Below are 12,832 nucleotides of genomic sequence, written 5' to 3' on the forward strand. Positions count from 1 at the left end.
AACATATTTCCAAAGAGTAGAGGGCACAACACGACACTGATACCCTAGCTGATATATCAGAGATGATGGCATGAAAGAGAGCAAACCAGCATTTAGCATCAAAGCCATGCTGTCAAGCTGAGTTTGTAAAGACATGCATAAGGCAACAACTATTGGATACGTTTGGGGGAAATGTTGCTGTATTTTGCACAAGAAGGATTTATTAAAATTGTCTTTATGTTGAGATTGTTGTCATTTTCCACAGAATTTGTTTAGTTTTGTGATATTTAGACATTTTCATCATGTATGAATGTATCATGCATCATGTATCTCTGTGGAACAACAAAAAATAGCTTTGAGGTTTAAATATAAAGGTTATTATGGCACTACTTTACCGGTCTGTCACACTCAAGTGGACATTGTGCAGTATGTGGCCCCTGAACTAAAATGTGTTTGACAACCCTGGATTAAGGAGTACTGTGATCAATAGATGAAATGCCTCCTACAGGCCAGTAGGGGGAGCCTTGACACTGTAAACCTGCCTCACAGGTCACCTGGAAGACTAATAATTAAAAACGGTAAAAATAATCTCAATCAAATCACATTATTGTAAACCTTTTTCATTTGCTTTGGCACATGCTGATACTATTTTTCCCCCAAAAAATTTGTATATCAAATCATAGTTGTTTATGCATCTTAATGACATTTTACATTCATGTACAAATGTGTATTTCACTGCTACATTAAATACTGCAACATGAATATTATGGTCTGTATCCCTACCCCAGACCCGAACCAGGGACTGTATCCCTACCCCGATCTATCGCTCCATCTTACCCTTTTCTCTCCTCTTTCCCCTCATTCAACTGGAATAGCAGAAAGCCGACCACTTCAGAGCCTGGTTTCTGCAAAGGTTTCTTCCTGTTGGAAGGAGTTTTTCCTTGCCACCACTGCTTATGCTTGCTCATGTGGATTTGTTAGTTTTCCCTCTGTAAAAAGCACCTACGACTGTGTTGTATTTGATGCTACATAAAGAAAGTTGAATTGAATTGAATTGAAATGTCAGCATTCAAGAGATAATTCTGTTTACCTTCATATATTTAATTGATGTAATTTCAAAGAAAGTGGTATCACAGATGAGTACTAAAAAGGAAAAAAGGCTGATTCAAATTATGTAGTAAGTGCAAAAGAATACCAGTAATATATACGTTATAACGAGGAAACGGAATTCAACAACAACAATAAGAAATTCATCCATCTTCTCCCACTTATTCGTTTCCAGGTCGCACTCTGAGCACCGTCACCCAGATCACATTGCACCAATTAAGAACCTTCATGCAGGTGGTGAGCTCACGGGAAGGTGGCGCCCGGCGTGGGACATGAACCCACTACCTTGAGATTGCAAGTCTCATGCTCTACCAACTGATCTAGTCGGGGGCAGGATATTTCATATAATTCATATGATATTCTTATTATAATAAAACAAAAAATTGTTAAAGTAGTTTATTGAAAGCTTGTGTTACGTTTCAGTGGTCATCAACAAATATGAAACAGTAAGGTTACTCAAATTACAGTCAACGATGTGCTGTAAGCCAGCCAGCGAGGGTCCTTTCAGTAGAGGGCAGCAAAAAGGTAACAGTCGTAAGATGTAAACAGCACGTCTGTAAATACTCCAAGAGGTTGATTATCATACATACATATATCTTGATTTATAAATATGAATAAAAGCTCTGTGTCCAGACAGCAGTGCACAGCCCCCCTTCAGTTACGCACACAAATCTGTATTATATACAGTATGTCTCCAGTTTCAGGGCATGTGATTGGTCTGGCTATAATTCTTATGAAAGTTCAACACAATCCCTGTTATCAAAGAACACATTGTAATGTTGCGCACACGACAAGTAACCAAAGTTATCAAAGATGCTGAAAGAGAAGTCACTTACGTACAAATCAAATGTGTTCACCATTAAATCAGATGCTCATACGTCCACATGGCTCACATATGGTGTATAAGCCGTTCTCCAAAACAAGCCAGATAAAACATTCCCAGCATGCCTCGCTCTGTTTTTTGCACGGCAGACTTTAAAAGAAGCTTTAAAGTGAAGTGTTACACATTTTCTACAGGTGTAACCCAGATGAGACAGTAAAAAAACAACCAAAAAAAAAACAACAACAACAGAAGAGCAGAGAAGCAGAGAGTCCTCTGTGTGGTGGATCATTGTGGTCAACATGTGGCTGACCCTGTTTCAGACCGCTCCTCTGTGTTTTTGGATTCCACTCAGTAACCACACACATCCCTCCTGGAAGACGTCCACAGAGGAGAGCGGCACAGGAAAGAGTTATGGCTGAAAGTCAGCATTCTTCTCGCCGTCGTCCCTCCATGTTTGGTAAGGTGCAATTTGCAGTTCTGGGGTGCTATGACTGGTAGCCGTAAGCAAAGGCGTCTGCAAGGAGGAAAACAGCAGGTGAGACATTTTGAAAAAATGTTTCAGTGAGAGGGCCAAGCAAAATACATTTTATGCAGATAAACAATGCTTCAGTGTTTTTTCTGACGTGCAATAGAACAAAACATTTAAATGTGGAGATGTGGATTTAGTCCCAGCCATGTCTACAGTGTGACGTTTCTCTTCCGTCAAAATAGAAGAACTTCCTCTGTGAATTCTGACTGAACAATTCAATTTAATTTAGGAGACAAACTACAGCACTATTTGAGCCTGGACCAGTAAAGGGATTACCTATTTATAATTTACTTAGTTTTAGAGAAAAGGTATACAACAGGGTGGGGGTTCAGGGGTCACAAAGTGCCAAATTTCATCTTGAGGGGTCAGGACCGGTAAAATAGTGCCAAAATAACCTTTAAATTTGAACTTAAAAAGTTTTTCTTTGTTGTGGCGCAGTGTATACATTATGAAAATGTTCATATTTTTGCAAAAAACAAACAAACGTTAAGGAAAATGACTACAATAAAGACAATTTTAATGAAACTTTCTGGTGCAAAACACAGTGATATGTCACAAAAAAAAACAGTTGCTCGCAATGATCTCAGAGTGTCAGTGTTGTGTTCTGTCCGCTATGCTTAAGAATTTTTTCTTTTTTTTTAAAATCTGTGTTTTCTTACAAATCTTTTTGCTCGGTGGGCTGGATCGGAGTCTTGTCATAAAAAACCTAGGAGCTGAGATTCTCTAACAGAGGAGGTAAATTAAATTCAGCTTACGGCGGTCAAAACACAGCCACACAGTTGTGAAGTGGTTAGCACTCTTGCCTCACAGCAAGTATTTCCCTGGCATGAGTCCGGGTTTGGCCTGTGCAGATTTGGCATGCTTCTCTTATGCATGTATAAGTTTTTTGTAGATATTTCCATTTCCTTCCACAGTCCAAACATGTGTGCATTCACCCACAGTCAACTGGGATTGGCTCCAGTAAGACACTGAGTTACCCAAAGTGGCACATAAGGTGATTATTTAATAGATATGGGGTTTTAGGATAGTTGCCTCCTCACTACGAGACGACACTAAATCATACCCAGTTCTCCTTTGAAGGAACTCCACAGCATTTTGAGAAACATTTTCAAACTGAAAAGGTCACTTTCTATAGGAACCCTGGTGGGACTCGCCTGTATTAAACTGTGCGGTGCAGCACAGGCCCTCTCCGCGCGCCGTCCGGTAAATAGGTGACACGCACACCCTCGCTAAAGGTGGGAGGTGCGTGAGGCGTGTTGACAGAGAGTCGGGAGGCAGGTAGAAGGAGGAGCGTTGGCCAACGACAGAGTTTTCCTGTCCCTCCCAGGTGAGCCAGTAGCCCCTCAAACCAGAAACGCTGCCCTTCCAGTCCACCTGCACGGAGTCACTGCCCACTGTGGTTAGCTGGAGATCCGCCAGGGCTGGAGTCACTGGAAATGGAAACCACAAAGAAGTCTGGCAGGCTGCATCTCAAAAGGAAAGAAAACTTAAAAAAAAAAAAAAGTAAAAGCAGGAGAAAATCGACACTTTCCTAACCGCTCTGCACTGGAGGAGCCTTGAAAGACTCAAACCCTGAATACACTTATGAGTAATTATCTGAAATTCAAGATGTAGAAAGGACAATGCTGTGCAGGATTAGGATTAACGTCTCGATCAGGTTTCACTATTGCTCACATAAACTAGAAACCGGGTGGACTTCCAATCCCAGAGGGTTGGTGGTTCGACACCCCAGCACTATTCACCATAACTCACCTTCTTGAGTGCATGCTTTCACCGACATGGCGCTCTCCTTTCCAGAGACGTGTCGGGCGCTCACGGTGACCAGGTAAGTGGTGTCAGGCTGAAGATCTCTGAGCAGAGTAGAGTTTTGGGCTCCGCCCACCGTGATGGCGTGGAGCTTGCCCCTGGGCAAGGCAGAGTATTCAACATGGTAACTCCGGACTTTCTCTGGCTGCAGAGGACCCCAACTCACCCGGACACTGGTTGGCCCCGAGTCAGAGACTGTTACCACAGCTGGACTATGCGCCTCTGGAGTGTGAGAAACAGGAATAAACACAGAACAGAATTATTACACATTTAACTAGAAATACATTTTATTAGTATTTATAAGTATTTCTTGTGGACTGCTTCAACAGCTGAGAAAAGATGGAGACATTCTGTAATTATTCTGCCTGTCATTAACTGGTTTGATATTTAACTGAAAAAGAAATCTAATGTCTTAAAATACACAAGATATTGATGTTTTCTTATTTCAGAGCCTAGGAATCCCTAATAACATATTACCTTAATTCCACAAAAGTTGAGACACTTTGTAAAATGTCAATTTATATTTTTAAATCCAATCATCAGAAAACCATTTAGGCCACAGAGTTCATTGAACGCTGTTGCAAAGCCAACATATCAAATATTATAAACAAAGACTTGAAATATTCAAAAGCCACTTCTTGCATATCCTTTGATTCACACATCAAAAACTTTACCAGAAATCTCTTTTCCACTTAAGAAACTTTAGTCAACTGAGATCTAAAAATGGAATCACGATTTTCTTATTGTGACAATGCAGCCTTCACTTAAAGAGTGTTTGCCCTTGGTTGTCTGGAAACTCTCCAAAATGCTGCTACAATGTTATTCAGCAGGGCTTATATCAAACTTTTATTCTCTTCATTGACTCCCTGTTTAATTTCATACACAAGTGTAAATTTTTACTTTTCCTTACACACAAATAAGCACCTATTTGTATCACTGAATTTGTCCAACTAATTTTGCTGAATCATTAGAGACATAGCACCTTAATTACGGAGCTCTTTGCCTGCAGGTTTACAGTAATCTGATACTCTGGACTCACTCAAAAGCAGCTCAAGATTTACCTCTTCAAACCTCTTTTGAGTGAACTGGACCAGCGAGGTCTGCATCTTATTTGTGTGCATCAAGTTCTTTGTTGTTGTGTTTTTGCTTAATTTTTTATCTCTGCAAATTCCTTTTATATTCAATTGTGAATGCTGTGGATGGTACTTTGTTATACTTGTCCGTGAAAAACTTCCTATAAATATTTTTTTCGTTTTTTTTTCCTAAGTTGTAAATTACTTCATGCAACTCCTTTAACATGCTTTTTTTTGCGAGTATCAGTCAAAATAAGCATTTATTTCTTAAGCTTGATTCTGTAAAAAATCAGTTTCTCATACATGCGTTGTTTTTGAACTGATTTCTATCAAATGTAGAAAATGATTAAAAGTAATTGTTTCCATTTCCCAATGTTATAACTCTTACAGAATTCAGGTTGTACTATAAATAGCAAACAATATTATAAAAACGTTTGGGACAGTGTTAGTTCTGTAACAGGAAACAATAATATTATAGAAACATGTTGAAGTGAACTTAGTTCAAGACAACTTAAACTAATAGTAACTATAAAGCAGATTCTTATACAGTGATATCCAGCAGGTCTTTCCTACATTTGCTTTACAGGATCCATTGAATGTTAGAATATTTCTCTACATAAACCAGGAAAGGATTGTGTGTTGCATGAAAGTGCATCAATATGTGTTATGACACTTCTTGTAAAAAGGTTTTAACCTAACCTGGCTTTGTAGTGAAGGAGACGGAGATCGTGTTAAATGCTTGATCATTAGACTCCGGGGTCAGAGTGGCAGAGTAGGTGGTGTCAGGCTTCAGGCCTGTCAGTCTGACAGTGTTGGAGTCTGCAGGCTGGGTCACTCTCTGGTACTGACTCCCCCCGGTGCTCGGACTGGTCCCAGTTCCACCGACACCTCCTGCTCCCCCTCCTGTCAGGACCGGACTGAAGCGGATCTCGTAGTAGCCATTCAGACCGGCCAGAACGGGCCGCCACTGCAGCGTGGCAGCGTTAGTGGAGACGTCTCGGACTTGAATTCGCCCGGCTCTGATAATCTCTGTTGGAGGACAGGGAGAAAAGAAACAATGCGCGAGTTGTAATTGTGCAAAAATAGAGCGAGAAATGATAGTGAGGAGGAAGACGGCCTGACAGGCAGCTAAAAATGCCTTGGCTTCAGACAGCCACCCACATGGACACAGACAGACGGACTTCGAAATGCATTCGCAAGCCATGCGAAATAACAACTTGAAATAGCCGGCGCAATGGGGCCCTGCAACAAAATAACCAATACCGCGGAGGCAATGATATTTGTGCTTCTTTCGGCACATAGCAAGAACTAGTGCATTGCTCCTTGTTGTTCATAACCCTTATTTAAACCATGCATCTTGACTTATAGCAGCGCTGTGTACATTACACATGCTGAGGTGTCCCCACTGAGTGTTACAGCAGTTACCTAATCAGGCCAGAGAAATGGGTGATCTCCCAGGGCTCTATCTATATATAAATAAATATATATTCGTGTGTCATGTCTGGCATAGTGTTGGAGGATGCAGCAAGGGAAGTTGAATCATTAATCCATTAATAGATCCGCCTATCTCATTACAAAGAGGCTTACACATGCACACAGACACTCCCGATGTCCCGGTTTCTTATTTCATCTCACTGTCTTCAGGAGCTTGTGAAGAATTAGAGTGCAGCACAACGCCACGGAACAAGTCTGGGTATGATCGGAGATGTCTGAATTGGAGGGGATATATCACAAATAGTTCGCTGTATGGGAGATGCAGCTTTAGAGAGTCTTGAAAAAGCTCTTGGTGACATCTACACGTGTTGGGAATTTCATTTTACAGGCTGAACATTTGACTAATAAACCTAAAACTAGCCTCAACATTGATGAATGGGGCCAGAAATGTGATCTTATACAAACAATCATCAATGAAATCACAGTCAACATACATTGTCTGGAAAACCAAAAAGAGCTGAGAAGAGACTGATAAGCACATGATCTATTGCAGATGCAAGTCTTAAAAAATAGATGAATATTAAATAAACTACAATAATTCAGTTATAGTCAACACAAATACAAGTTATTTTCCTGACTTTAATGAGGCACTTATAGTTAAATCTTAAAGATTAGATAACTTGACCTTGTAAGGCTGCGAATCCTCTCTGATCACTGATTTGTCAAAACATCAGAGTGAAGCTAAATGCTTGTAGACACAGAAACGCTCACCAACAAACAAAAGCAATAGGCAGTTTTTGTGATTTCAGACACCCGCCAACTGGCGCCGTATCATACTCACCAATGATGGCATCCCGCAGGTCATCGGCAATGATGCTCATATCATCAATATCCACAAAGTGCAGGTGGTCTTCAACAGGCGTGGTCACCACCTGCCTCAACACCTGGTAGTTGCTGTGTCCGGTGGACACCACCAGCACGGCCACGCCCTGCTCCCTCAGCTCAGCCATTGGTTCAACAACGTCCCCTGGTTTCACCCCGTCTGTCAGCCACACCAGCACTCTGGGGAGCCCCGCCCTCGAACCATCGGGCCCGCCGGGTATCAACACCCGCTCTTTTGCCATTTTCAGGGCCTCCACGGTGTTGGTGTCACCCCTGAGAGGCTTGATGCCCGTCAGAGCCCCCTGGAGGCTACTCTGAGAGCTGTGGTCGTCGAAGCCAAACTCGAGGCGTGGTCGTGTGCCCACCTGAATGAGTCCCACCTTCACCTGGTCCTCTCCCAGAGAGAAGGGGAGCAGCAGCTCGGACAGGAAGCTGAGCATGCGGGAGTGCTCGTAGGACGACACGCTTCCTGACGAGTCCAGTAAGAAGAGGACGTCGCCCTCGCAGCAGTTCAACACTGAGGAGGAAACATAAGGATGAATTAAAGGTATAATATATCACATTTTTGTCAAAAGCATAGAAAACTTCACGTCGCAAGGGTTAAATGGAGACAACGATTTTCCTCAGAGGGATTGATGACGTATGTTTTTCTCATTTCTTTCTAACCAACAACCATCTGGAAATCCAGTCTTGTAATACCGGCTTTTACCATTAGATGGTGTAGTGAGTCACATCAGAATCCTCAAAGAAGAAAGGAAGAAGCAGGAAATGCTGAAACGGCTGGAAGGAAGACTTAACATTAAAGTGGCTTAAGCGTTTTTGCCAATTACTGAATTACAAGCAAAACTAGGAAGCAGACTGGTTCACAGGTTTTTCTTGCTTGGAGCCCCCAAAAATGCCCTCTCTGATAACGTTACAGTGAAAACAGAAACTGGTGTACACGCCAACGGGCAGTTTCCAAGGTCTTCTAAGTGGAGACTAACCCCCTGGACCCCCTTTGGATCTATGGATCAGGTTAAGAGACTCAACACTCAACTGTCTAATGCACGTAGGAGTCGATACCTTCATTCTGCACACTTTTGATATGAAGATCATGTAGGTCAGTGAGTATTTAAAAGAGGTTTTTAGAATTCAACGCCCCCTTTCTTTCCATCCACCACACAATCTTGACTGTGTTCTCTGCTCAGAACTGCCTGCATGAAAGCAGGAGCAAATAACAAACAAGCAATTACTGTGGAGATAAGCACAAATCAAAACAGACCGAGGAACTATGCAACGGTGCAGGAACTGTGATAAAGTCTGAAAGGGGACAGTGGATTAGCTGCTTTCAAGCACTGGGCTGGAGGGGTTTTTTTTGCCCCACCTTCAATTTTCCACATTTCGTAATAGAAAGTTATACAAAATTCCAAAAGTGAAGAAGACGAAGGAGAGAAAACAGTAGCTGCTGGGTATTAGTGAGGGGGGGGGGGGGGGGGGGGGGGGGGGGGGGGGGGGGGGAGGGAGAGCAGGACGAGGGGAGGAGGGGGAACAAGGGGAAGTTAAAGGCGTTAAAAGGTAAGGAATGAGGCGGGGGGTAAAGGGGGGAGGCAGTTCCATGTGAGAGATGAGGAGGAATGCTGGAGAGCAGAGAGAGGACGAAAGAAGCTGCGGCAGCAGTGATATTTAGTCGCAGATGTTCAGACTGTGCAGTTATCCAAATGGGAAAAAAAATACACCACTGCCAAAATGGATTGGAAAAAGCTTTTAGACTGAAGGAAGAAGACCTTGAATTTCTTTGATTGTGGTTACAGGCATTGACTCGGGCATTTAGACACCCTTAGAAATCCACCTCTACTTTATATCCTCCTTGTTGGTCCAAATATGTTAAAGACCAACACATAAAACCGGATGCTGATAAGAGTTTGAGACATTGAAACCTGAGGAAGAATGTGCAGGCACATAGCTCAAGTCCACGCTCACCGCTTTTCCCCTCATCAATCTCCAGAATTCCTCACATCTCTCTTGTTGTTTGGACTTTGGAGTAAGAGTGCTGTATCCCCCTATCACCTATGTGCCGGTATGCCTTTATCTACAAGTCCTGTCTGGAGATAGCAGATTCACTGTTTATCCAGCCTGCTCTTATCGTGAGCTCCATCACTTGGATTCATTGGTGGACTATTAGCGCTCAGGTGATGTGAGCGTGGAAAAAAAAATAGGGGGGGGGGGGGGGTTCAAACCTCATATAGCCTCTAGTAAAACACAGAGAGAGCAGAGAAAGCGTTACAACATGCTATACACATGACAAGATCATGAGGAGTGTGCACAGTAAAGTCTGTGGGATGGATTTACTGCAACATTTGGACAGCCAAGACAAGTGATATGAAGACAAGTGCTACAGAGGATTTCTCCAAAGATGCTATTGTTGGCACTTAATTTTACACTCAAATCTAGGTTGATATTAGAAGGTCTTTATTTAAAAAACATGGCAGCATAGGCTAAACACCCAGCACACTTATATAAAGCCCAATTATTGCTATTTAAGTTGTCTCACCAGGTCACTATTAATGGAAAGAGCAAAGCAATAACCTCTCACTCACTGTCACGCTGATACAGTCCTAAATATCCACCCCGAACGGGCACACCAACACCAAGTTACACCTCTTGGTTTCACGGTCATGAGCTTTACCAGGGTGGGGGGTGCAGTTATCAATGGTGATGACAGCCCATAATGATGTGTCCATGGCCAATCTGTTGTCACTGACCATTAGACACACAGGCTGGCTTGAGAAAACAGCCTATAAAGTCACAGTGATTATCAACTCTTCATCTGAGTGAAGAAGAGGGCAGATCTCCTTCAGATTTCTTCATGTTTAGTCATCATCAGAACATGGGATATGTATACATTTGAGTACTTTTTACTAAGAAAAATGAGTTGGGGTGACAAAGGGAATGAAATAATCTGATGAACTCTCGTTATTAAATGTAATCTATAAGTTATTTTACTTGTGAAACCAACAAGACATTTCCAGTTCTACAGACTTTATTCAACTTCAGAAACAGCTAAACCAAAAAACTTCCTATCATATTTTAAATCATGAAAAAATCGAATTAATCTTAAATTAAGTTTAGGATTTGGGGAAAATGTCATGTTCCACAAATATGATCTGAGGTGGACAAAATGTGAAAGCAGCAATCAGTGCTGTCACTCTTGTTGTATTTCTTTTCTCATTATGGTAATGAAAGAAAAAACATGGACATTTGGAGACTGCTTTGTCCCATCTAACATTTTATTCAGCTTAGACTTGGCTGCAGGCAGTGACAGCTGACTCTGGGCGAAGGCAGGGTACACCCTGAATCTGTTGCCAGGCCATTGCATTGCAATCGCAGAGACAGACAGTAAACGCACACTCACGTTTAGCCAATTTGACGGCACCAATTAAATTCAGACCGTGTTTTTAGTGTTGCCATTACACTGACCAACGCCAAAACATTTCATCAACTAACAATAATGTGAAGATTTCAACTCTCTCTGGTTGATCTGGGGAGCACCTGCGCCTTCCACGGGATCCCTGGGTGGTCCCTGAACGCCCCAGGCATCTGGGATTTCGTCAACTGACAATTCAATAGCTGGAGTGGTGCCATTTGACTGAGAACACTGGATGTAATATCAACCCCACCCTGATCCACCCTGAACTAATCCTCTGACTTCAGACTGTCTCCCCACCTACTGCAGCACAAAATAGTGGCAAAGTTAATTGCCTCTCGTGTGATCAGTAACCTTTTTTTTTTTCATCGTAACAAAGAAATTTGATCACACTTCAGAATGTTTTTAAATGGTTATTTCGTCACCTCTCCTTTCATATGAATATTAATCCTCATGGGTTTCGATGGATAGGTGACGCTTACCTCCCTCAGGTGCGGTGTTCTGGGTCGTCCCAGTCCTCAGAAGCAAACCCAGCAGCATCCATGTCAGAAACATCTCCATCAGAGTGAATATGATCCGCAGATGTTATCAAACAATATCACATACGGAGGAGTCCACCATATATCCACTGGAGCAGTGCGGAGTTGTGCGGAGCTGTAAGGAGCGCACTCCCGGTCAGTGAGTCACAGCCAGAAGAGGAAACATGGTTTGAAATGAGTCACATCCAGACGGCCTTATCTCTCTCTCCTCCGCTGAACATGACCACTCAGTAGGTAACTGGAGTCCGTCGAGGTTAATCTTAAACTGGAGGCACAAAGTTACCTCACCGTGCGTAAAGTTCGGACGCGCCTCGTCAATTGCGCGCAGCTCACGGCGCGCGCTCCGGGAGTCGAAGTTGAGCGGGGAGTAAACACAAGAGTTCCCGGAAACTTTCAAAACAAGACAGATAGCTGGCTCTAGATCGGGGCTTCATCAGTAATGGCTGTGGTAATGAGAAACAAACAAATGTTCACAAAATGGAACAGCTAATTATCCTTTTGGATATTTTTCATGCAGTATTATTACTACTGTTACAAACATTCTTCTTATTGTTTTTGTTTTTGTGGTTGTACATCTTTCATGGCAAATTTCTTTAGATTGATTATTATCAGTTTGCACACTACAGGCCACTAATTACAAAAGAGCCCATCCATCCATCCATCCATCCATCCATCCATCCATCCATCCATCCATCCATCCATCCATCCATCCACAAGCATGTTTTTGCACTGGGGAGGAAACTGAAATACCCGGAGGAAACCCACACACACACACTCACACACGGGGAGAGCATGCAAACTTTGAACTCATGGCCTTCCCGCTGCGACATGAGATCAACTGTTTTATTACTAACTTGGTTTTTTTTTTAAGAACAATGTACAAATGCACAATGTTCTGTGAAGAAGCAAGTAAGTAAAGTAGGAAAAAAGTGAAAATTGTCAAGTATATCAGAAGGTATTCAAGGTGTTTCTATCCATTTTTATTCAAGTAAAAAAAAAAGTCTAACTTTCCCAATTGTAAGCGGTTTTAGTTAATAGTCTATGTTTCTTGCCAATTCTGAGGTCATATCACAGCTGTCAAGATTTATCCCTATACCACAATTTGGAAAAGCCTCTTTTATTTTGAAGCAGAGTTGTGGTTGCTCTAACTCATTTCTGATTCCTTCTGCTTGACACACCTCCTCCTTATGCTGCTCCTCACTCCTCACTCCTCCCTTCTCTCTCCAGTCTCTCCAGTTACTCAGAATAGTAAGTAGG

General features: G+C 42.3%; 1 protein-coding gene across 1 annotated transcript; it reads right to left on the reverse strand.

Moving 5' to 3' along the window:
- Positions 1–1,468: 1,468 nt before the first annotated feature.
- On the reverse strand, positions 1,469–11,927 carry vwa1 (von Willebrand factor A domain containing 1). Its single transcript, XM_080468842.1, has 6 exons — positions 11,519–11,927; positions 7,593–8,150; positions 6,017–6,346; positions 4,191–4,466; positions 3,593–3,868; positions 1,469–2,423 (listed from the first exon to the last, which is right to left on the reverse strand). Exons 1-6 carry the CDS (start codon positions 11,595–11,597, stop codon positions 2,395–2,397), a joined length of 1,548 nt encoding a protein of 515 aa, XP_080324968.1. The 5' UTR covers positions 11,598–11,927; the 3' UTR covers positions 1,469–2,394.
- Positions 11,928–12,832: the final 905 nt, after the last annotated feature.

Source organism: Lipophrys pholis (genome assembly GCF_963383615.2).
Source record: "Lipophrys pholis genome assembly, chromosome: 8".
NCBI classification, from domain to species: Eukaryota; Metazoa; Chordata; class Actinopteri; order Blenniiformes; family Blenniidae; genus Lipophrys; species Lipophrys pholis.